The following is a 24,232-nucleotide window of genomic DNA, read 5'->3' as shown; positions in this document are numbered from 1 at the left end:
ATTAAAATGAAAAACGTGTACATTTTTAAAAATAACTATATTTATGACCCGATGAGAAAACAATGCTACACAACAAAACAGTCTTGAAAATTTCTTGAATGATAAGTACGCAGATCGAAAGGGGAAATAATTTTGAGCAAAGGAGAACAAAACTTAGGTATAAGTAATAATTATGTATCACATCACATAATATACAAATATGGGTAACGTCTCGTACACCGACAATTTTATTACATTTCCGTCAAAAGCTTTGAGTTAAAAATAGCAAAGTAGTATTACTTGAACAGCCATTACAGTGGGTGACAAACACTCATAAAATTACTTATATAATGTTGTGACTGGCTTACGTGTGTATAAGAAATGATACACTATTCTTTAATTTATTGGAAGCAACAAAGGTTGCAGTTTTGTCCTAGAAATTAATATACAAGAATAAGGTACTGAATCCTAAAAATAAAATATATAAATTAGTAATTCTCTATAAATAGCAATGGTTTCGAGGCGCGCATATATTGGGAGGAAGCCATCAAGGTACTGAAATTACTTTTCACATTCGCCAGTGCGTACATCATTTACGTATATTTGTACATAAAACACAACTTTACTAAAATAGCGGCTATTCCAGCTAAAATCTGGTACACCGGGTTTAATATATGCAAAAAAAAATGGAATCTCAATATATGCGCCCGTGTGTTATTAACATATCAGCCAGTAATTAAATCCTGTAAACGGATAAATATAAAAACAATAATCAATACAGTCTGACTAGCAAAATAAAAAACCTGCTATATCGTCGCCGCTTTTGCTTTTCATTTTAAAGTTCACATAGTCAGTACAAGAAATTATTTCCATACTTTTTAACATGGCGAGGTTTTCTATTTTCCTGGTCAGACTATTCTACAGATTACCTAAACTCGTTCTTGTACTCCGAGACTCTCATGATGTAAAATTATATTGTGAGTATCGTATGCAAGAACGGCCTCAGATATTTAAACAAGCAGGCATATCATTTTGGCAGAACAAGACTCAAGGAAGGAAGTGACTGTAACCACGCGCTCTAATGAATATCCGATAACATCGAAGCCGTAATTTACACAGCGGTAATATTCCATAAATTCGAAATAGTTCATCGTGATATGTAAATACACAAAATAAGTACACAACATTAAGTGCTCATTGCGCGTGTAACTCCAGAACATCTCGAAGCACCCGCGAACAGCTAAAATTATTATTTAATTCTATGATGAATAAAATTATCGTACAATTAGTGTTAGTTTCGACGAAACGTAATGCCTTAAATGATATGAGACGTAAACGTAGCTCTTGTATTTATAAAGAATTTAGATCTGATTTATTAAAGAATATGTTGAAAAACTATGTTTTATTAAAGGAAAATACAATATCTTCTAATGAAACATCCATTTTCGTATCGTCAAAGCGAAAATGAGTGTTCCATTATCCATTAGTTCGGACACCAAGCATATGCTATACATAGTATTACACTTTCCAGATAGTTCCACAAATGTAAATAAATACCGATCTACCTCACAAAAATGTTTTGTCCTTGTTAATTCTGACATTATAAGACAAGGTAGCTAATATGTTGCCAAGATATCTGTAAGGTAAAACAAATTATTTACTTTTCTGGAATTATCAGGTTAATACGATATACTTGTACACGTTTTAAATTAATGTTATAGAACACAACCAATACTAAAGAATGGGTCAAAATAAAAATTATCACAGACCAAACATTTTATCCACATTATCAACACGGTGGAGATCACATTGTTGTTATCGACGTCTTTTTTCTGTATGACAAAAAAATCTTGTGGTTACTTGATTTTGGAACGATATCAGCTTTTTCATTTAGCACCAAAATTCTGATTTATTTATTTAAACTACATACATTTAATTCAATAAGGCCAATTCTCGTTAAATAAACATAAATTCAATTGGAATTGACCTAAATGATTTACTGTTTTTTTTTTCATCAAATACACAATTTTAATTATACTCAATAAATATGAAAATTATGAACGGCTTGTGAAACTCTAAATGAAACAATCTAAAGACTCATTTAGTGCAATTAGTTTTTTGTTATAATATCAGTAAATCAAATGTTTTTAAGTTTGACGTTTGATATGGGTAGTATTTATGTTTATTCGATGAAGCATTATGAAAACGTATATGTGTAATACATTTCAAATATGTTTCATGGTAAACTAAATAATTAAATTATTGATACGGTTTGCAAAGTTTCCAAATATTTTGAATGCAAGCTTGAACCACACCTCTTCACCCAGAACTTAGTATTCTTGAATCTATGCTTGCCTTTTGGTCACTATGTGGGCTCGCGCTACCGCGTGCGATCGCATTCGGGACAGAATAAAAATGGAAACGCACTAGTGCGTTACCATTCGCGTTACACTTCGCCTAGGCGAAGAGAAGCTGCAAATGAAGGCCAAAATTCTTAAATCGATTATAGTTCACCTTAAATGTTTTACGGCATAAAAAATATTTGAAAGGAATAAATACAAATGAATAAACAAATTATACTAAAAACATCTCTAGAACACTACACTTCGGGGATCGGCGTACCCGTGCAGTAAACACAACTGTATAGGTACATATATATTTGAATATATCGCCCTTATATAGACAAAGGCCTTCAAGGCATATTTAAGCAGTTTTAAGTTCTTGTGAATAGTGTGAAAAGTTCAAATCCGTGGTCAACATAATATTACAGTATTAGACAATTTTGACGTAAAAGCTGTATAATCTAAATCAAATTTGTGTTTTCAATTCATAAAACAAAAACTAGGCAAGTTTTTGATATAGCTATAACATGTATAACAAATAAGAATAATTTAACATTTTATATCATTGCCATTTCTCAGTTTCCTATTTATGCGTGTTATTTAATTTCCGCTCTACGTGGACGATGTGGCACAAGTAAATATAACCTTTATCTTACATTTATTACTTTATAAAATTCACTGCGCCGTCCGCCGGCGACTAATAGAGTGTGAATCATACTCAAGAAAATGTTTACGAACTCAGTAAACAATCGAAAAAAAAAATGTGATTGAACTGAATGAAAAAATGCTGTACCTAAATGCAGACTCACCAATTAATAAACCATCCATCGTTCATTCACTTTGTTAATATACTGATATTTAATTATCATATTTACAGCAAGAAATGTGATTTTTGCGGTTACTGATTGTGATGTCTAATTCTATTGTTTTTAACATAATATAACTTTTATATAAAAATAATTACAATTTCACCAGCACACAATGATATTTCCTAATTATCTTCGCAAAATCATACGCTAAACATGTAAACATGCTCCGGGTGTCATCCGTGTCAGCTACGCACTTGGTTTTGTACAGCATTGTTAGCGCGAAATTAACAAAAAATTAAAAACAATATGAAGAAACAAACATAATAATAGCTAATCAGTGTCACATAACATAATTACTATGTGCTACTTTTTGCACAGTGCTATACAATATTTGAATCTTAGTAACGTACGTTACGGGTATGTAGTACGCAATATTTACCATAAATTAATTTTCAACCAAATAGAATTCATCAAGGCAAGGTCTGTTTGTCATTGATCACTAGTGTGCCTCTGAACTTTACTCTTAGTGAAAAATGTGAAATTGCAGTAATTGTATATGTTTGCAAAATATCTTCAAGACTCGAATATCATATCGAAGTCATTCGAAAACACTATTGTGGGGCTATACTGTTTTAGTAGGGATACATTTTCGCCATTAAAAGCTGATCTGCGATTTTATCCATGTTTTGTTAATATAAATGTCCATTATGCATTCTTAGAACAGTGGCCAGTATTTGTAAATGTGACAAACGAACTAGTGGTTAACTTGATGCTATATAATCGACGCTTATAAAACAGACTCATTGTAGCGAACGAAAATTAGAACGAAAATAAAATTTCATCATGATTTATATGTATATGTAAAATTAATTTCACATAACCTATAAGGATGTCTTTAAATATGGATCAAGTTCTGGGAATCATTAATTATTGACAGGAAAATAATAATTGATAGACTGCAACAATACAAATCAGGTTTGCAGGTATTTTGTATTAAACTTAACTAATCGTATATTCAAATTATTGCCCAATGTTTACGTAACGCAGCTGTTCTCAACGCGGCGGCATAATGATTTTATCGCGCCACGATATTGTCGATTTCTTACAAAAATATTTCAATACTTTTTTATTGCTCGTGCGTTCCGTACCGACTAGGATTTTTAGAGATCAAAAATCCCTATCTGTAAAACTTTAATATATTTTTACAGTCATTCCAGCAGCCATTGAATTTTCCCTAGCACTTAAGGCCTTGCAAGATAGAGAGCGTGGCTGAGTGTGAGATTCACATCACGTATTGAACACGTGCTTTTTAAACCACCACAAGCTACGTGTATTGCTTTCTGTTTGGCGTCTTCCACACATTGTCTAGGAGCCATATTAAGTCGATTTCACCTTTGAGTAGGAACTCAAATAGACATTTCATCCATTGAACTGTTGAATAAACAATGCTAAGTTGTCAATACGAAGCTTGTTCTCAGCTGTTTTGGGGGCGAATTTAATTAACAAAACCCAATTATCAAAATCCTTCATATGCTGTAACTAAGAATTTTTTCAGATGTTGTTTATCTGTTCATTAAATAGCAACAATACTAACTTTATTTTGACAGCGTCTCAACTAATATCGAACTTAAGAGTGAAATTGAGTTGCAGCTATAAATATGGGCTATAGTAATTAGCATGCCAAGAGCACTGTCTGGCAACGCCTTAAAGACCCCCATTACCGTCGGTGATAACTTGCTATAATATTACGGCGCCTAACAGCTCGTTTGTTCTCATTTTACTATAAAAATTAAAAAAGCGAGACTTAATAAATGTAGAATTACTGTATGATAAAATACGGAAGCAGCTATGCAAAATAGTTATTTAAATAAATCACTTTATCAACTACGTGCCGGTATTTTTAAGAAAAAACGTGACTTTTAATAAAAACGAAATCGCGTAATTTACACGCAACACGAAACGATAGATAAACAATAATGAACTTAATTGGCACAGCAAGGAACATTAAACAATGTTCGACATTTACGAAAATCAAATGTGTATGTAATTAAGAGTAAGGTCAGGCGGTTCCTACTCCCTTATAATACGTAAGTTTTATTGTTGTATAGGCCCCTTCTAACCAAATTTATGCTCATGTGTGGAACATGTGTGGGATTCCCTCAGCAATGCAAAATGCAAAGTAGCATCAAATAATACATGAATAAAAAATTTAAGCGTTTGTAAAGATAAAATATATATTTATTTCACAAATTTATATTTTAATAATTTTATTCCAGAAAAAAAATTAAATAAATTATGTTTTTTAATTGTCATGTAAACTCATTATAAAAGGAACATCACTGGTTCCCTTCAGATTCTTCTCTTATAGATATTCAGATCAAAACTAGGAGTAGAGTAAATCGAAAAAGCAAGGAAAAGGAAAATATGATTATAATATTAGTGAGTTTACGCTTATCTCGAATCGCAATATTATGAATGCGAGTGTGTAATGAAATGAAATGAAATTTAATATGACAAAATTTTAAAGGCCGAAATATCCATGCATATTAATTATTTTTACGTTTTTCTTTCAACTGCGAGAACTAATCACTAACTAGACGTGAATTTAAATTCTTTACTTGTCAATACTTGTTTAGTTACCCAGATTAAAGGTGAAACAAAATGTATGAAAAATGGACCTTAAGCTATAACCTTAACATAAAACAAAGCCACGAACTGAAGTTAATCTGGTAAACGATATGTACATAATATACAATTATATCCAAAATCCAAAACAATCCTACATACATTTATCTTTCATCCACTTGTGTTCACATGTGTTTTTTTTAATAGCAAAAATATACAATATATTATATCCGATTATAATTATTCATTTACTAAAGGTTTATACATCGTTTAATGTGAAGTAGTTGGTGATAAGAAGGCATGAGTGTACGTAATTACAAATTTAATGACATGGAAAGAAATCATTGTATTTTATTTATTTGCCTTACTTTATGACTCATTTATTAGTTTTGAACAAATTACGCAAAAAATCGATGGTTAACACTTAACGTCTCCGCGCTGTATACCCAAGAGAAAATTTCTTATTTTTAATGAAGCGTTTTGATATTTTGGGGCAGAGTAGTTTTTTTTAATCCTGGTACTTATTTTCGTTATAGATATTATGATGTCCCACATAGTATGGCAGACATGTAGTCCATCCAACACTAATACAACACGTAAGGAAAGTGCGATTTCCGCCAAGCGAATGTACCGCGACACTCTAGACGCGGCAAGAGATCCGCGCGATTTTAATTTCCTGCGGTCGAGAGGAAGCATCCGCGCCGCCTAGCTCGCGTGGACACAGCGAAATCAATACGCAAATGGGAATATAAACAATCACAGTGTGGTTTCCGAATGTCTAACTACGGAAATGTATTCATTACATAACCCTATACCCGAAGAGGTGGTCAAAGAGATACAGAAAAACATGATAGCACTGATTTTTAGCCCAAATGTGATGATTACTAAACTAACGAAGAGGCCCAAGATATAAATAAAACAAAGAAACCTAACATGAAATTGAAGTGGCATATTGAATTGTAATCAATAAATTATTTCATTTATTTTTCTATCATTTCGATGTCTACTTGGCATTATGATTCATTTACATTTGTATAACAAGAAATGCATATACACAAATAACCACACAAGGCATAGCTATATTCCAACCGAACATCATAAAACAGTTTCGAAATAAGTTATTATTATTGTGAATTGTCATAATGATGTAATGCATTTTTGCCTTCATTTACAAGGTGGACGTTGAATTTCTCCAGTTAATTGTACCAGGTTAAAATATATTACAACGCTACAGGGATAGATGCAGTCAAACAACTTGACCTATCGCTTGTAGATGTTCGCGGAAAGACGGCGTATCGACCGAACTATTAGTAAATCAAGCAACTTGCCTCCTGCACCTCGCTCTAGTCCAGACTACAGAGTCAAGTTCTTTGACAACATCAATACGAAATCTACGTCTTTCAAATATAACACCAAAGGACATTACGCGACATGCCCAAAATGCTAACTTAGAGTTCGTTCATACATAATGCGGTGCCTTAAATGTTTACTTTGCTTAGACCACGTAGGCATATCAAATGGCTTACTTAGCACTCAGAATAAGTTGTAACTTTAGTAATTATTAAGAAACTTTGAAATAACAATGAAACTTTAAAACATTACATTAGTAAAGTTATTTGCAAAATTTTGGTATCTGACCGACCACGCATTCATTGTGATGAAAGAAATAACATCGTAACAAAGAACCATAAGATTTCAAAGCAATGGTTGCAAAGCAATCTTGGTGCCGGCGTAAATATTCGAGACTACCAACACACTATTCGAGTTTTAATAACCTTTTACTCAGAGATAAAAAAAAAAACAAAAGAATTGAATCGTGTTGCATAATGTTTTTGCGAAAGTATTCTATGACGTCACGTGGCAGTTGACAGCTCGTTTGCGGACTAATGCCACACAGTATCCTCCATATATATGAGCACTCAATGGCGCCTTAAGGGGTTGAGGAAGTGAACAAATTTGGCCCCACACTGTGCGTTATCAAAGTCAAGGTGCAACTGCAGGACCTTTTTTTGAGATTACCACCGTGGAACTAACACATAGCACCTTACCTAAAAATTCGAATTCGAAGATCTCTCTTGCTTTGCATCGTTTATAGCCGACATTGGGAGCACTTTCAAATATTTGCGACCTATCACGACGATTTTCTCGAAATCTTTTGGTCCTTTTGATCATAAGATAATAACAAAATTAACAGTTTTATTAGAATTAACAAGTGAAGTTCGAAATGATGTAAGTATTTTAAAATACCATTATATTTTAAAATACCAAAATAATCAGCTCAAGTATGTTCTTAACAGTTCCACGTGATTGTCCATCCAAAAGTGATTGAGTCGATATTTTAATCACAATAAATAATGAGATACGATGATGGGAAACCATAATTATTTGAATATAAAAGAAATATATAACTACATACTATAACAATGACGTCATTGTTACCTTACTTTTGGCTTTTTTTTAGTATATTACGTTGTCATGTGTTTAATGTTAGAGTGATAATGCATAATGACAAGTGACACGAACCGAGCCACATGTTCACGTTATTTATTTGCGTCTGTCGATATCAATTACTTTAATGAGAGCAGTTCCTATTATTACTCACGATAAAATTGCAACATTATATACACGCATTACGGGCGGCAGTATTGAATAATTTCATTAACTGCAAATAAACAGTTCAGGAAGTTTTACAGGCGTTTTCCTCACAACTATACCCATTCAACATCCAACAAACTACGGAGTCACGCCGTCACAACCGTACCTTCCGCAACGTCTCACACTCGCACAGTACCACCGAACTATAATAACTATTTACAGGTTTCACAGAGCTACACGAACACACCGGTCTATCGCCACACGTGACGCCACACGTGTCCTAGTACACCGTGTCGTCGGGGTAGAGCAGCAGCGGCGCCGGCTCCCGGCCTCAGGAGCTCTGCGGGTCGGCGGCGGGCGCGGGCGGCGGCGCGGGCGCGGCGGGCGGCAGCAGGCTCTCGCGGCTCGCGCGCAGGTTCGGCAGCGAGCGCGCCGCCCGCGCCGCGCGCCGCGCCTCCAGCGCCAGCAGCGACCGGATGTCCGCCTCCAGCGGGTCCACCGCGATGTGGTACACGTGGCTCGGCTCGGCCGCCGCGCTCGCGGGCTGCGAGTCCGAGTGGCGGCGCGTGTCCTCGGGCGGCGGCGCGGGCTGCGCGGCGGTGGGCGGCGGCGCGTGCGTGGAGAGGCGGCGGCGCGGGTTGGCGCGGTAGGTCTCGAAGCCGCCGCTCTCGTCCTCCTCGTGGTAGAGCGCGGGCGGGGCGGGCGGGGCGGGCGGGGCGGGCGGCGGCTCGATGTTGGCGACGACTTGTCCGCGCGCACTGCGCTCGCGCCGCTTGAGCCGCGCGGGCGGGGAACACCCGCATATGGGGAGCTTTTCCGGAGCGTTTTGTATCAGCAAAATTCTACATAAAAAATAAACAACTCACCTGTAATATACTAAAGCTTACTCCTTGACGTGCTGTAATAACGATGGTCAATTATGAATTTTCCATAGGGAAAATATTTACAATAAGAAATTTGTTTAATCCTATACAAGTATGAACACTTTCTTTCGGAAATTAAGTCGTTTGAAATAGATATTTTATACGTTGTTTTCGTGAAATTAAAAATTTATGACATGAGTGTTTCAGTTTCAACCATTAAACACTAACTTTGCCTTTTGATAACAGCCAACATTCGTGGAGTAAAATTTAAAAGTTTTACATGAAATAGGATAAATTTACTTTAATAACGATATCTTGTCGTAGAAACACAGTCCGGCAATAGAACTTATGTTACAAAATGAAAAGATTTTTATTCGTAGAACTTTGTCATGTTACGTGGCATATATTATAATATTGCTGAAACATTTCGTTATTTGTAAAAAGAAATGCGTTTTGGTTCGCTGAGCCGAATAATAATATTCACATTGTACTGACATCTGACACCATGCATCATGGTTCTTAACTTCGACACTATGAACATTTGTCCGACAAGAAACCATTAAAAGTGCCTCAAAACGTTATTGTAGCCATCTTGAATCCATTCGTATTGTACATAGATCCGATAAAAAAAAAAGCGTTTATTTAATCTAGCCTTACCTTGTAAAGGTGATTTGGATATCAATTATGCGTATTTGTACTACAACTACCGTTCGGAACAAACCGTAAACATCAGTGCACGCTAAGAATGTTCTTTTTATTGGTGATAACATTCGGAACGGCACAAAACATGGCACACATTGTCCTGAACGAGTTTACGTATTTGGCATATATAAATTTTGAGAACAAAAGAGGAAACGAAAAATCTACCAATACAATACGTCTAGATTGTACTGAATTTTATACATGATTTTTTATAAGCTTATATCCTTGAAAATAATTATGTAGCTACTTTTAAATACAGATTATAATAGTAATATATAATGAGTTAAAGTGTTACCTGTTGTGTGCTCTCCAGCGGTTGCAGAGATGTAAGTATTGGCGGCACTGTATGTACATGAAAACTGCGCCGCCGGTGAAACCCACCGCCACAACCACCAGCTTTGTCCAAAAAGGCCAAGCTGAAAAATAAAAATGTGCTTTACGATATAAGACCCTAACCAACACCTTACATGGAGATAAAAACTGACAAATTTGCACAACCAAGGTGGCTAAATATAACAAATTACCTACGAAGGAAAAATTGAATTTTTTTTGAATATAATTACCTCTTTATTCTAAAATAATAATTTAATGTCTTGCTATTTTTTTTTTGCTTCTTTTTTTTATGCAGGCGCCCTATGCGCCTCTCATTCGATGGATAATTGTAGTTAATACTAAGCTACTTCTGCTCTCCTAAATAGTGACATGAGGAAAGAAGGCAGACTGGACTTGTAACTAAAACAAGTGTTCATAGCTCTTTTCTTAAGCTTTTTTTCTTGAATAGAAACTGGCATATGCACCCATGAATACGAACAATGATTTTTAACCAGTAGAGGAGACGACGATGACGTAATTAGAAGGAATTCTTTATACTTCTTTTAGCTGTCGAATAGAAAGGAATTACTATTTGTTACGATTGATTTATAACTAGATGCAGTAAGTGAGTTTCCTTAACAATATGTTATTATTGTTAAACCTTTCGGAATATTGATTAGTAATTATTGTTTATGTATAGAATTATGAGTCCGACGAAGCCATTAACATTAACTTTCATTGTAATTGGAATGACAATGGGTCTAAAAATATCTTGCCCAAGGAAATAAGTACGGCACATGTCGCTACTAGATTATAATCCCCTCAATTATGTATTGTTTCGATTTAACTACGTCTAAAATATATATCCATCCATACTTATAATAAATCTGTAGAGAGGTCAATTCTGTACATGAAATATATTTCCAAAATAACTATCAGGTGGTGATTAGGGATCGATACTGATGCCAAAAATGCAATTAGTAAAATTTTTGTCTGTCTGTCTATCTGTCTCGTCTGTTTAACCGTTATAGAACCAAAACTACTCGACGGATTTTAACGAAACTTGGTACAATTATTTTTCATACTCCTGTGCTGATTATAGTATACTTTTCATCACGCTACAATTAATAGGAGCAGAGCAGTGAAGGGAAATGTTGGGAAAACGGGAGAAGTTACTCCATTTTTTAAGCTTCCGTCGCGTGTGTAACCTTAATGGTTAAAGCTACACAGAAATCATGTATGACGGAAATGTTCTCCTTAAAATTATATAAAAATGCATACCACCATACATTAAAAAAACATCCCGACAAATTGAGCACCTCCTCCATTTTTGAAGTCCGAAATCCACGCGGGCGAAGCTGCGGGCGGAAGCTAGTTTATAATATGCTAGCTTTTGCTCGCGGCTTCGCCCGCGTGAAGGAGTTTTCCGAGATAATTTTTTGCCGACTTACTTGATATGTACCGTTATATTATGACCAAATTACCAACATCTTTATAAATTGTAGCCTGTGTGTTATTCTGGTGTATAACCAATATTACTGTAAAGTTTCATCCAATTCCGTTAAGTAGTTTTTTCGTGGAAGAGGAACAAACATACATACATACACCCATCCTTACAAACTTCCACATTTATAATATTAGTAGGGTAATTAACTTATTTATTTTTGTGTATCTTAAACGAATGATGTTTACACAAGGTAAGTGGTTGATTTAACAGTTCCTATTCAATTTTTTTGGGATTTCGTAACAAAAGTTACGTTATTTAAATAATGTTTATTTTTTAATCTCTAACAATCTTACACACTTGATACTCCCACGCGTCTCCAAACATCAGCACGTGTTTTCAATAATAAAATACACAACAAAGGCCTACACCTACTATTTTTGACAAGCTTATCATTTTCGTAGAAGTAATATCTCAATAATAAATAATATAATAAGTACTTAAATAATATTCGTGGATAAATTAGTCATACTTGTCTGGTAAATAAGTTTCGTAAAACATATAACTTCAAGATATTGGAATAGGTATTATTTCCTTCTTAATAAATCTATAATCAAACAATATATCTTGAGTGAAGAATTTTTTCAGTACAATGTACATGTGTCGTTACCGATAAGTCCGCGGTTGACCTCTTCCACGGCGCGCTCGATAAGTACGAACAACGACCACATGACGCACAGCGCCGCCACGCAGTGGAACAGCACGGCGCAGCACAGCCGCCGCCGCTCCACGCCAGACATCTCCAGCAGCCGCCACTGTCGCATTTATCCATATTTACAACAAATACCTCGCACAATATGTTTACTTGCAGAAATCATGTTTTATACATCTTAGCAGTCACCTTGTCCAAATGACATAATCGTCACGTAGCGAGACGCTGCATTGACGCAAATTGCACAGTAAAAACATTGTGTGTGTGTAGGCATATACACATGTATAATAAGTTATATTGATAGGAATGTCATAACGTGACTATACCTCGTTGAACGGCTTTATTTTTGTATGCATGATAAAGTTGAATTTGCATAGTTCGCACGATCTCGTCTCCGACGCGGTCAACCATTGCTGCAAACAACTCTGGTGCACGTACTTAAGGCTTCCTGCAACACGTAAACTTTTATTTATTTACATACATTTGAGTAAAATGCTGTGAGAAAATAAACATCTTAACACATTTTATTTTTTCTTTATCATAACGCTATAGCTAGGGCACGTGTAAGACAATGTCTATGCTTAGAAAACTGTATACAATAATGTCTACGTACCTAATTATTTTGTCAAATCAAAAATTGCCTAAAAATATGTACTTATTACAATCTTGTAATTGTGTAATAATACTTGGATCGGTATATGTAAATAGATCACGTATAAATCGACGAATGGGTTTGAATCAAATTTAAACTCGTAAGTCAGCATGTAAGTGTCAATAAGCTACTTTTTATTCTGCAAAAAAACAGAAATCCAGTAGACATTAATTCCAGAAAAAGATCCAGCCACCTGAGTAGAATTACTTTTATTATAGTCGTCTTGAAATACTTGTTCCAAATAAGATATAAAAATCCAACCAATATTTTCGTAAGTAAATTCGATATTATGCAAAAGAAGAACTTCACACTACAATATCAAGTCCACAAAATTCTACTGCCACCTAGTATTCGTAAGAGTTAACGAATATAAGAGATTAAGAGTATTTCCCAAAATAAATTAACTAAATAGTTTGAATAAAAACGAATACGATATTTTCTGCAACAACTGATATTTTTTTTATTTGTCTAACACAAATTTTTATATATTAATTCTCGCGGTTTCGCCCACGTGAAACAGTTTCGCGGGATGAAAGTCCCGCTATATATTTTCCAGGGATAGAAAGTAGCCTATGTCCTTTCCAGGGTCTAAAATTATCTCTGTAACAAATTTCATCGATATCCGTTAAATAGTTTTTGAGTTTATCGCGTTCAGACAGGCAGACAGATGCGCCGCGGGATTTTTTTATAATATATTTTTTAGAACTTTTAAGATGAACAATTCCGTCATACAAATGTTTGTATGACGGAATTGTTGTTGTAAACGTCATGTTGCGTAATTTTAACCTTTTACGCCGTGTGTGCAACGGAAGCTCTCAAGGAATAAATTTTCCTAGTTTTTGTAACATTCTTCATTGATGCTCTGCTCTTATTGGTCATAGCGCTATGTTATATGCGTTATAGCCTATAGTCTACCTCTATAAATAGGTTATCCAACATTAAAATATTTTTCCAATTGAATCAGTAGTTACCGAGATTAGCGCGTTCGAATAAAGAAACTCATTTTTACAAATAATTAACTAGCTTTTGCCCGCAGCTCCGCCCGCGCGATTAAATTTTCCGGGATAAAGTTATCCGTTATAAAAGTCACGCTATATATTTTTCCGGGATAGAAAGTAGCCTATGTTCTTCCTAAGGTCTCAAAATATCTCCATACCAAATTTTATCAAAATTCGTTAGGTTGTTTTTGAGTTTATCGCATTAAGTCAGGCAGACAGATGTATTATAAATTTATAATATATTTATTATACATAATTTTGCATAAATTTAACCGTTTACAAACACACTCTTCAGCTTTATATAATAGTATAGATAGTAAGTATACATGAGTAGTGGTAAAAAACAATTAGTTGATGCCTAATCTATAGTTTGAGCAAGGGCATGTGTTTGAATATGTCCAATATGCATGTATGATTATGTATCCATATTCATATACATTGAATATGGATACATCGTATATTAATTTTATTAATATATATATATATATATATATATATATATATATATATATATATATATATATATATATATATATATATATATATATATATATATATAAATAAAATTATTCTTGTAGTTACAAAGTTCACAATATTTCATTCTAAAATTAGGCAATGTCATTTATTATGATAATATTATGCATAGTGTAGGTAAATAAAATTTGTGACACTTTTTATTTCTTGTGTATATGAAGTTGATTCTATTAAAAAAAATATTAAATTTTTAGGTATAGGGCATTGTGATGTGATGCTCGTCATCTAGCAACTTCAAGGAATAAATGTATATCTACATCAATCATGGTGCTGGTGGTTGGATATATTGAACATCTACCTGTAAAATGACCACTCTACACAAAGTATTAAGTGGCCCACATATAAGTCTCATCTTCCAGGATCAGCCCGTGTATATCCGATTCCAACAGGTCGGCATGATTGTGTTCACTGCTGCGTGGTAACTATCTCTTTTCAGTTAACATTCTATTGGACCCAACTCCACTTACCCTCAGGTATAGTAAAAAAGGCCATTTTTAAACAGAAACATATAATAAATAGATCCTTTGTTCAAAAATATTAATGCATTACTATTTCTTAGCTGATATAAAATAACATAATTATTGTAATATTAAATTATTATTCTAAATCATGTAAAGAAAAAGTAGTTTAACAATAATTATTAATATAAACATAATATATAAGTGAAGTTCAAATAATGCGTATGTATTTATTTTAACTAATTTGAATTATAAAAGAGAAACCCTATTTATTTCTTTTCTTTTCTTATTCTTTTAACAAGGACAAGAATAAAATCGTTATCTTATTTGTGTATACTTCTTCTTTATAAATAAACTGCTTTTTAATTTTGTTTTTTAGCCACTGAACTAAGTCAATGAATTTATGTTAGGGCCTAAGGCTTTACTACTAAGACAACCTCGTGGCCCAAATAAAAAATAATTTAGTGCATCAGGTTTGAACACACATAATTTTATTACTGCTTCGAAGTATTAGTGGCAAATTATTGAATAATTTAATTTAGTGTCATTTTTTTAACATTATGAGTTTCAAGTTTCGTAAAAATATTTAGAAAATGTATTTACAGAGGCATAATACATACATACAAGCAAAACTGCCACCAAATTAAAAATAAAATGAAAATAGTTCTTCATTTTAAAATACTATAATATTCACTTGGACATGATGTGATTTAGGGAATATCTATCATATCATGATATATCTTGGATATTTCATGGATTTAAATGAATCTTACAACAACTAGTGATACAACCAAGCCAAATAGTTTCTGCAACATGTATAAAAATTAAGTAGTGCTTACCTACTTTCAATACAGAGAGATAAAGGCAGGAGGAAAAAGAACAATACACTTAGTAGTTTATGACTTCCGCTTAGTTAGTAATTCACTAACATGCCATTGTAGCAATCAATTTTAACTCAAGGCAATATTTTTTTTTTTTAATATCTAAGTCTTTATTGTCTAAATCATAAATTAATACCTAGAAATTATAGAATACATAGCATAATAATTTTCTGTCACTACAAACAAGACGCATAATGTAAAAGTGTCTAGGAAATTGTGTTTGTGGAAAAGAATCAGTTATATTTCTGACAAAATAAGTGCAATTTATAAACAACTCACCTGAACAATAACAAGGCGCAAGCAAAGGGTTGTGAGCTTCGCTCTCACAGTGACATATTCGGCAAATATCTCCGCTAGAGTTACTGCACGAGGTCTGACTGCTCCCAGACCCAGCTCGGATCGTCTCTCTGCCGCCTCCTCCGCCCCATTCCCAACTTTCTATATCAGACGAGTTCTTCACATTTATTTGTTGGACAGGCATCGTGGTCTCACACAATTCGAATAACAACGACATGTACGTAATATTTATATTGTACAAACTATTTTCTTGCTCGCAAACGACAATGCAAATTGTATTAAAAACATACTAATAAAATATATTTTTACGTATCGTCGCGTCACATAACAATAATTATTTTTAGAACATATTGTAAGTGTTTATGAAAATGAATCTTTTAGCGGATTTAAGTCACGTCTCATAACACTATATAATATACAAAAAGAAAATAATATTGCCCAATATTCATCAGCTTACTCCAAATTCTGAACTGACAAAATGACAATTATAGGAATGTTGCTACTTGCTAAATACTAAGTAATACTACATAGTATATAATGATTCCATGGGAGCAAAGTATTTACCTACCTATCATGTAAACGCCTGTTAAATATATTTGACTAAAATGGGATGGTACCTACTTTAAAGAACATTAATTGTTAAAAATTTTAAGATTTAGTTTATATTCTGTAGAGAAACCTAGCTGATTTTTTAAAGCTTAAAATGACGATTACAATTAGTCTTTTTACGGTTTATTCTTGGTATAGCAAACGCCACAATGAAAACCATTGATTGAGGAGTAAACTCCAGACAAAAATAATATTTCAGCCTTCAATATTTAGCACTACTGTCACATTGTGCAATGTGACAGTAGTGCTAAATAAATATACAAGCTTTTAGATATTTCAGAGGGCAACGTAGACGTAACCAATGACACCGGACAAACAATCCTTAGCAGAAATATCATAATTTTGAATCCATTTACATTAGGTACTTATTATGGGTAACTATTGCGTATACTTTGTAAAATTTATTTTGAGCCCTGTGACAACTGTCAAAGGGACATCTTCTTTAAGGAGCAATGAATGATAGCTTCGTTTTTGTTACAATTTTTGCTATACACATCAATTATTAAAATGATTATTTGTTGTCAATTTATTTTGTGTGCTAAATCGGTAAATTATATTCCTTGATAAGGAGCGTGACTATGACAGCAGTTGCATCAATAAAGTATGATATTTTTTCGTGTAATTGTACTTAGAGTAAGTACCTAGTACCTCCATTGTACTGTCCGAAAACAAACTCCGAAAATGAAGCTTTATATGAGTGGTATGTTCTTTGTAGATTTCTATGACAGCTGTAACAGGGCTCATCTTTTATTTCACCAAGTATAGGTAGGTATGTGCATCTTAGACTTTGATTCTTGGTCCTAGTTCAGAGACAGAGTTTTTCAGACGCGTATCGACCACCTTTACTGTCAACTGTCAATTGTCATTTAAATATTGTCACTTGTCATCTGGGGTCTGAAATCTGCCATTTGTTGATACTGTGTGTGCATATTTATATTTTACGGAATTACTCATCCACTCAAATAATTTTGAGGATAATTGCTTCTAACATTAATCAAAGTGCTTGAGGTTCATTAAAGGTACCTTAATTCGGCAATCAAATACTTAAAATAATGTTACTTGTAAAGTTATCGACCCGAAATTAACTAATACCGATAATTACGTATTGCAGTAAACCATGGCAAATATCCCTGAGTGTCCACCCAGTTTGAAAAGTATACAGCATTACTTAAAAACAGCAACGGAACATGACACAAGAGATCCCGTTGTGGCTTATTGGTGCAGGCTTCACGCTTTACAGGTGGGCCTCAAGCTCACTAGTAAAAAAACTCCAGAAGAAACAAAAGTTTTAATGGGTAAGATGATTATATGCTTATACCTTTTACTGTATTAACTACAACTCAAACTGCTAATGATAGTGCAAATAAATAATGATTTTTTAATAGTTTTATCAGCTCCTTGGAACTAAGAAAGTAGATCTGTACCTGATACAAAATATAAAATACACATTAACTCTATTGAAATTAAAATTTTACTAATTTTGGTAATTCTAGAAGTCAAATAAATATATACAAATGAAAGTAATGAAATACTAATTGTGGGCTAGGCATTAATGATTCCAACTGCTTGTGGCTGGATATAAGTCTACTAGTATAAGCATTTTTTTACTACATGCAGTCTTTTTAAATAGGTTACGTAAGTTAAAGAACATGGTCACATAGAACATAAATATGTTATAGGCATAAAATATTTGGTTTTCAGCATTAATGGATTGGTTGGAGGAAGTAAAAAAAACCCATAAGGATAATGAAGCCATAACAAATGAGGTGGCAGCACAGGCTCATCTTGAAAATTATGCCTTGAGATTATTTTTATTTGCTGACAAACAAGATCGTGAACAGAATTATAGCAAGTAAGTATGTTAAAATTTATATTGAAGAATGTGTATGAGGCTATGCATAAATGGCTGCCCAGCAGCAAGATGGGTGGACAACTTTGTAAGGATTGCAGGTCAAACCTGGATGCAATTGGCTCGAGACCAAAAAAGGAGGCATGATATGAGAGAGGCCTATACGCAGAAGTGGGTCTCTATAGGTTGTGTATGATAATCATGATGATGAGGCTATGCAGTTATTGCAAATAGTGTTTTTTATATAGTGTGATTATATGCATACTCTGTCCCATTTCTGCAAATTATTTGTATGCGAAAGAACACTAAAGTACACAATTATATAAAAGTACACAGTTTCTGAAAATTACTTTCTACTAGCAGGCTTGACAGACATTGTAGCAGCCGAGTACAAGTTACAAACATACAAACATTTAAATATTTTCCCAAACTGCTGCAATTAGAATATAAGTAAGAAATAAGATTGCATTTTAAAATCGAATAAAATAAATAGATTAACATTTTTAATAATATTAATTACAAAAAAAATTATAAAGATATAATGAAATTGTTGTTATCAGGAATATAGTGAAGGCTTTTTACACTGCGGGTATGATTTACGACGTACTGACAACATTCGGCGAATTAACAGAGGAGGCTGCTCAAAATAGGAAATATGCCAAGTGGAAGGCGGCGTATATTCACAACTGCTTGAAAAATGGAGAAACTCCAGTACCAGGTACACATCAAGACACTTACCTATATATATTTGTTGTATACGTGTATATATTTGTTTTAATATTTTTCGTCAAATAGCATTTACTATAAGTATAAAGCTTTCGGTGGTGTAATTGTAATACGCTATGACTGCAGTTTTAAAGTCTCGGGTTCAATTCCCGGGTTGGGGAAATGATATTGGGTTTTTCTACTGAGTTTCAGCCTGGAGTTTGAAATTTGTGCCCAATATGTCAATATGCCCCGCCTCCTATCATCGTTACTAATAGGACGTAATACACAGGGCGGAAAAGTGGGTACACCAATTGCGCCTATGTCTACCTATAAAGGATGTGAGTGTCCATATAAGTGTTTATAATTGTTTAAAATTATACCCAGGGGTGTCAGTTTATTGTTGATTTTCCAAAGTGTGAAAAATCACATAGTTGATATATTTAGGCCCAATGCAGTCCGAAGAAGAGGAACAAAGTGAAGGTGGTGCACCAAGCGAGGACCAATCAGCTCCAGCGAACATCCCTCAAGCTCCAGGGTTCTCCACTCCACCAGCGACACTTCCAGTTGTTCCGCCTAGCAGTTTCAACAATTCCTTGCCAGACCCAAATGCAGCTATGAGAGCTGCTTCTCAGTTACCACCCGTCCCATACACGCCCGATCCGAATCCGGGTGGCTTCGTGCCTTACGATCCATCTCTACAACCGCAATCACCGCAGCCTTCCACACTCTACGGCGACAGCTCGTTGAATCTACCGCAACTGACGCCAGATCAAATAGCGAAGGCCCAGAAGTATTGCAAGTGGGCTGGAAGTGCTCTCAATTATGACGATGTTAAAACGGCTATCAATAATCTGAGGAGTGCCTTAGAGTTGCTTCAGACTGGACGTGATCCTGCTTGAAATATTAGGTTTAATGGAGCATTGCTTTTATAAAATTAAGGGACTGCTTCACAGCGTTGAGTAAATGCTACTTGTCATGTAAATGTCAAGCCGACTAATTACAAGTCACTCGAAATAAAAAGTAGTAAAATGACTACTATCTACATTAACTGTTTCATTCGATAACTATCAACAAATTTACTTGAAACCTGTGAAGCAGGCCTTAAATATACAATCCATCTCATATATGTGAACATATATTATTGCGCATGTGCGACATTACCACCGAATGGATGAAATTTATGGCATCATATAAAAATATTGTGTAGTAATTTAGACTACTACGTAAACTTTTCAAATCGAAAATTTCACTGCTTTCAAAGAAGTCGATAAATTTATTTTTGTAGAGCCATCCCTGTACTGTCATAAAGTAGCAATTAAAAAGCATTTGTAACAATTATGACTTAAGTGACTTCCTTTTTCAGATATTATTTATTATAAAAAAACATGGAGACAAAATTTACAAAATCCACTAAAATTCAATTAACATATGTTTTTTTTATCTTATATTGATTTTTATAAAAAAAAGTATTGAAATATTTAAATTTGAATACCAATAGTATTTTTTTTTCAAAACTGTACGTTGAGGATACTTTATATTGTGATACTTCAAAAATAGTAAAAAAGTTTTACGATAAATGTATGTTTATAAAATTACATCCCCAGGCACTATATCGCCTCGCAATAAACTTATTTTGAAACGGTTGATAGATTTTTCTGACATACCGTACAATGTAATATTTCGATATAATATTAAAACCTACATAAATATACTACCTGTGATTAAAACTATACATTTTATTAGAATATGTTTGAGGCATCGGCATAATATTGTTACACTTAACAGAATACCGGTTAACATTCCCGTTAACAATATTTTACAGAAATAAATATATTTTGCGGAGATATGATGTCTGTTAGAGAAACATTTACCCATCAGAGATAAAAAGTTTATTAAAAATATATAAAGTCTAAGAGTTACATAATTTGATTTTATTAATGGTGCACTTTCAGGGATAGAAAAACATTTATACAAATATAATTATATGTATTGTAGTATAGGCGTAAAAGAGCTTGGCTATATGCGTGAAAACTCAAAAATAATGTCGAAAGCGATGCTTTAAGGACAATTTGGTCAGTACCTACTCAATTAAAATGTAAAGGCAAATTGGTTTAAATAAAATATGAAAATGTTCTTTTATTATAAAAACTTTATACTGCATATGTATATATGTTTGTTAAACTTGAAATAAATCAATGCTTATCAAATAATAGTTTTAATAATTAGGAATTAAAGAAGTTTATTCAATTCCATAATTTTAGAAAGCGTTTATTGTATTTTTGATGCGTACGTTTCCAAAAATATATAAAAAGCGCATTACTTAAAGTCCTAGCTCTGAAAAAATGACGCGCCTACAGTATTTTTAAAGCAATCTATTAAAAACGTATAATAAAAAAAAACAATTTCTTCAATATCTCTACGTTCATTTTTTAAATTTTTATAAAACGGATATTATTTCGTTAATTTCATAATGCAAATTCCACTTAAATTGTTGACTCCATGAAACTCCTCCTAATTCACATGATTTCCATTTGCAACCAATACGATTCATTCATAAAAAATTTCAAAAAGACCTAAAATGTATTTTTTGAATAACTAGCTGACCCGACAGACGTTGTCCTGTCTTAACTATGTATGCACGCGCGCATTCTGTCGATCGCTGACAGTTATTTCAAACCACTGACAGTTATGTAAAATTAATATTGTCGTTGAGTTTTCTAAAATTTTCTAATTTTCCGCGCAAAGAAGAAACTCAAAAAATTGAATTTCTTCTTTCATAAGAACCTTCTCCTGACAATAACAAACACAACAAATAAAAGATAGTGAAGTCGGTCCACCCATCGCGCGATGGCGTGACCAAGGGAAATAGGGATTCATTTTTATATATCTCGCCTGTATCTCGCGCGTCGCCAAGTACTGGATGAATTGCTCAGGGCCGTTTGCTCGGAAAGCACTCTTAATGCACCTTTCTTGTTTATCAGTGGAATTAAATCAGTAAGTCATCTGTCAGTTGTTCTGATAACAAAACTAATAACTGTTTGGTCAATTTTCCCAAGAATACGGTTATGATCTTTTATGTGGTATTCGGCCATAAATAGATAAAAAATAAGCTAATGGTATAATTTAAATAACAAAGTATGTATGTACAATACTTATATTTTTATTTATATACCTATGCCATCTGTTGTAGCCATCTAAAGCTTCCCACGGAACGTAACTGTTGTAAATATGGTATATGTTCTTAGTAATTAAATAAAGTTAGTAAAAAGATGTTATTGACATGAGTGTTTATTTCGGACTAAAGAGAAGTAACTATGGCAAACAAAATACAATTAGTTCTAAAAATAGAACATATAAAAAAAATAATAAGTCACGACGAAGGTTACAATCTCCAACAGCCGCCCTTAATCGCAGTTGTGACAGAAACGAAACAAAATAATTAAGTTTCTAAACCTAAGTTAACTACACATCGTTTGTGTGCTAGAGGTCCGAGGGCCTTCGTTAGTACATCAGCAGGCATATCGTTACTTTTATATATTCTAACTTAACAATATTATTAGATACCTTTTCCTAATAAAGTGAAACCTAGTATCTATATGCTTCGTCCTGCTGTGGTGTACAGGATTTCGAACAAGATTAATGGCACTTTGGCTGTCAGAAGCTAAGTTAACTGAACAAAGTATACCTGTTATCTCGTATATAAACCGACGTAAGTAACACGCTTCCTTCGTGGCAGACGCTAATGCCATATATTCTGACTCGGCCGAACTTAACGCAACAGTAGGTTGCTTCTTGGATTCCCATGATACTGGACCTCCACTTAACTTGTAAACATAACCGGTGTATGACCTTCTGTCGATTGGACAGTTTGTCCAGTCTGCGTCACAAAAACCCTTTAAATGGTTCTTCATTCTTATGACTTGACCATCCGTTCTTCTTGCCATATTATTTTAAACTAATGGAGTATCCACGGTCTTACACTCCTTCATATTAAACTTTTCTAATATAGAAAGAATATAATTCAGAGATCTTTTAATGAAAAATATCTCGACAAATCTTCTCAAAAATTCAAATTCTTGACAGTGTCAAATGTCAAATTAGATTTAAAGAAGACTATTATGTCATCAACAAAATTCCCAATATCATAAGTTCTTTACCATAGAGTTTGGTAGTTTAATTTTGTAAATCCATTTACATGGCATAACCTTTTTTAGGCTTATCTACTAAATTCCATGTATGGAGTTTCATTAAAGAACTATACTCACCAGCCATATTATGGTGCCACTTATCAGCATCATCGGCATGAGTAGCTTCGTAATATGTCGTAGGTTCATTAGAATCTACCATTGACGTATTGTAAGCTTTATAAAAATTTGTTGGTTTTCTGTCTCTGGAAGGGTATCTGCGCTCAGGGTGCGATTCCCGTTCCAAATTCGCTGTCTCTTTTTCCACACTAGGCATCCTTAAGTCACTGAGAGACTCTCGCTCTTCCAGAGTCACTGACTCTTTTGTACTTTCTAGATTTACTGGTAAAGTTGCTTCAGCCGCCGGGCTGATACTCTCATCACAGTCATAGAATTGACAGTCATGATCAAACTCAGAATCAATCTCTTTTGCTCATCAAATAACAATATAGATTCTGACTGTGCGACAAACTCAGATTGCTTCTGCTTTAGCGCTGTAAAGCAATTTTCAAAAAAGGTTGCATCTCTGGATATAATAACTTTTCGTGGGTTAGCAGGGTCCCTAAAAATATAAGTGCCTGGATTTTCAGAATAACCGACGAAAATTGCTTCCTGTGCCTTGACATCTAATTTCTTCCTGTGACACGAAGGTATATGGACTAGAGCTCTACAACCAAAT

The 24,232-nt window shown here is 33.9% G+C and overlaps 2 protein-coding genes across 5 annotated transcripts; one reads left to right on the top strand and one right to left on the bottom strand.

The window, feature by feature from the left end:
* Nucleotides 1–20: 20 nt before the first annotated feature.
* On the bottom strand, nt 21–16,675 carry LOC115447519 (E3 ubiquitin-protein ligase MARCHF8). The gene is made up of 5 exons (XM_037443587.1): nt 16,186–16,675; nt 12,710–12,831; nt 12,342–12,486; nt 10,211–10,331; nt 21–9,192 (listed from the first exon to the last, which is right to left on the bottom strand). The coding sequence occupies exons 1-5, from the start codon at nt 16,418–16,420 to the stop codon at nt 8,682–8,684; spliced, it is 1,134 nt and encodes a 377-aa protein (XP_037299484.1). The 5' UTR covers nt 16,421–16,675; the 3' UTR covers nt 21–8,681.
* A 365-nt stretch (nt 16,676–17,040) lies between these two features.
* Nucleotides 17,041–21,576, top strand: LOC115447504 (vacuolar protein sorting-associated protein VTA1 homolog). 4 transcript variants are annotated; one of them, XM_030174599.2, is made up of 5 exons: nt 17,041–17,173; nt 17,924–18,107; nt 18,514–18,664; nt 19,222–19,379; nt 19,814–21,576. In XM_030174599.2, the coding sequence occupies exons 2-5, from the start codon at nt 17,930–17,932 to the stop codon at nt 20,266–20,268; spliced, it is 942 nt and encodes a 313-aa protein (XP_030030459.1). In that variant the 5' UTR covers nt 17,041–17,173; nt 17,924–17,929; the 3' UTR covers nt 20,269–21,576. The 4 variants fall into 4 exon arrangements, with proteins under 4 accessions (XP_030030459.1, XP_030030458.1, XP_030030460.1 ...); XM_030174598.2 differs by having other exon boundaries at nt 17,041–17,186; XM_030174600.2 differs by lacking the exon at nt 17,041–17,173 and adding an exon at nt 17,494–17,512.
* Nucleotides 21,577–24,232: the final 2,656 nt, after the last annotated feature.

This window comes from Manduca sexta, chromosome 26 (assembly GCF_014839805.1).
Source record: "Manduca sexta isolate Smith_Timp_Sample1 chromosome 26, JHU_Msex_v1.0, whole genome shotgun sequence".
NCBI lineage: Eukaryota > Metazoa > Arthropoda > Insecta > Lepidoptera > Sphingidae > Manduca > Manduca sexta.
The sequence above is the reverse complement of the archived record's forward strand: the minus strand, read 5'-3'. Positions and strand labels throughout refer to the sequence as shown.

Coding starts and splice junctions, on each gene's coding strand:
- LOC115447519 (XM_037443587.1), bottom strand. CDS start 16,420: ATGTCGTTGTTATTCGAATTGTGTGAGACCACGATGCCTGTCCAACAA. Junction 12,832..16,185: donor TGCGCCTTGTTATTGTTCAG/GTGAGTTGTTTA, acceptor TACGTGTTGCAG/GAAGCCTTAAGTACGTGCAC. Junction 12,487..12,709: donor AAATAAAGCCGTTCAACGAG/GTATAGTCACGT, acceptor TAAATGCGACAG/TGGCGGCTGCTGGAGATGTC.
- LOC115447504 (XM_030174599.2), top strand. CDS start 17,930: ATGGCAAATATCCCTGAGTGTCCACCCAGTTTGAAAAGTATACAGCAT. Junction 18,108..18,513: donor AGAAACAAAAGTTTTAATGG/GTAAGATGATTA, acceptor TTTGGTTTTCAG/CATTAATGGATTGGTTGGAG. Junction 18,665..19,221: donor CGTGAACAGAATTATAGCAA/GTAAGTATGTTA, acceptor TGTTGTTATCAG/GAATATAGTGAAGGCTTTTT.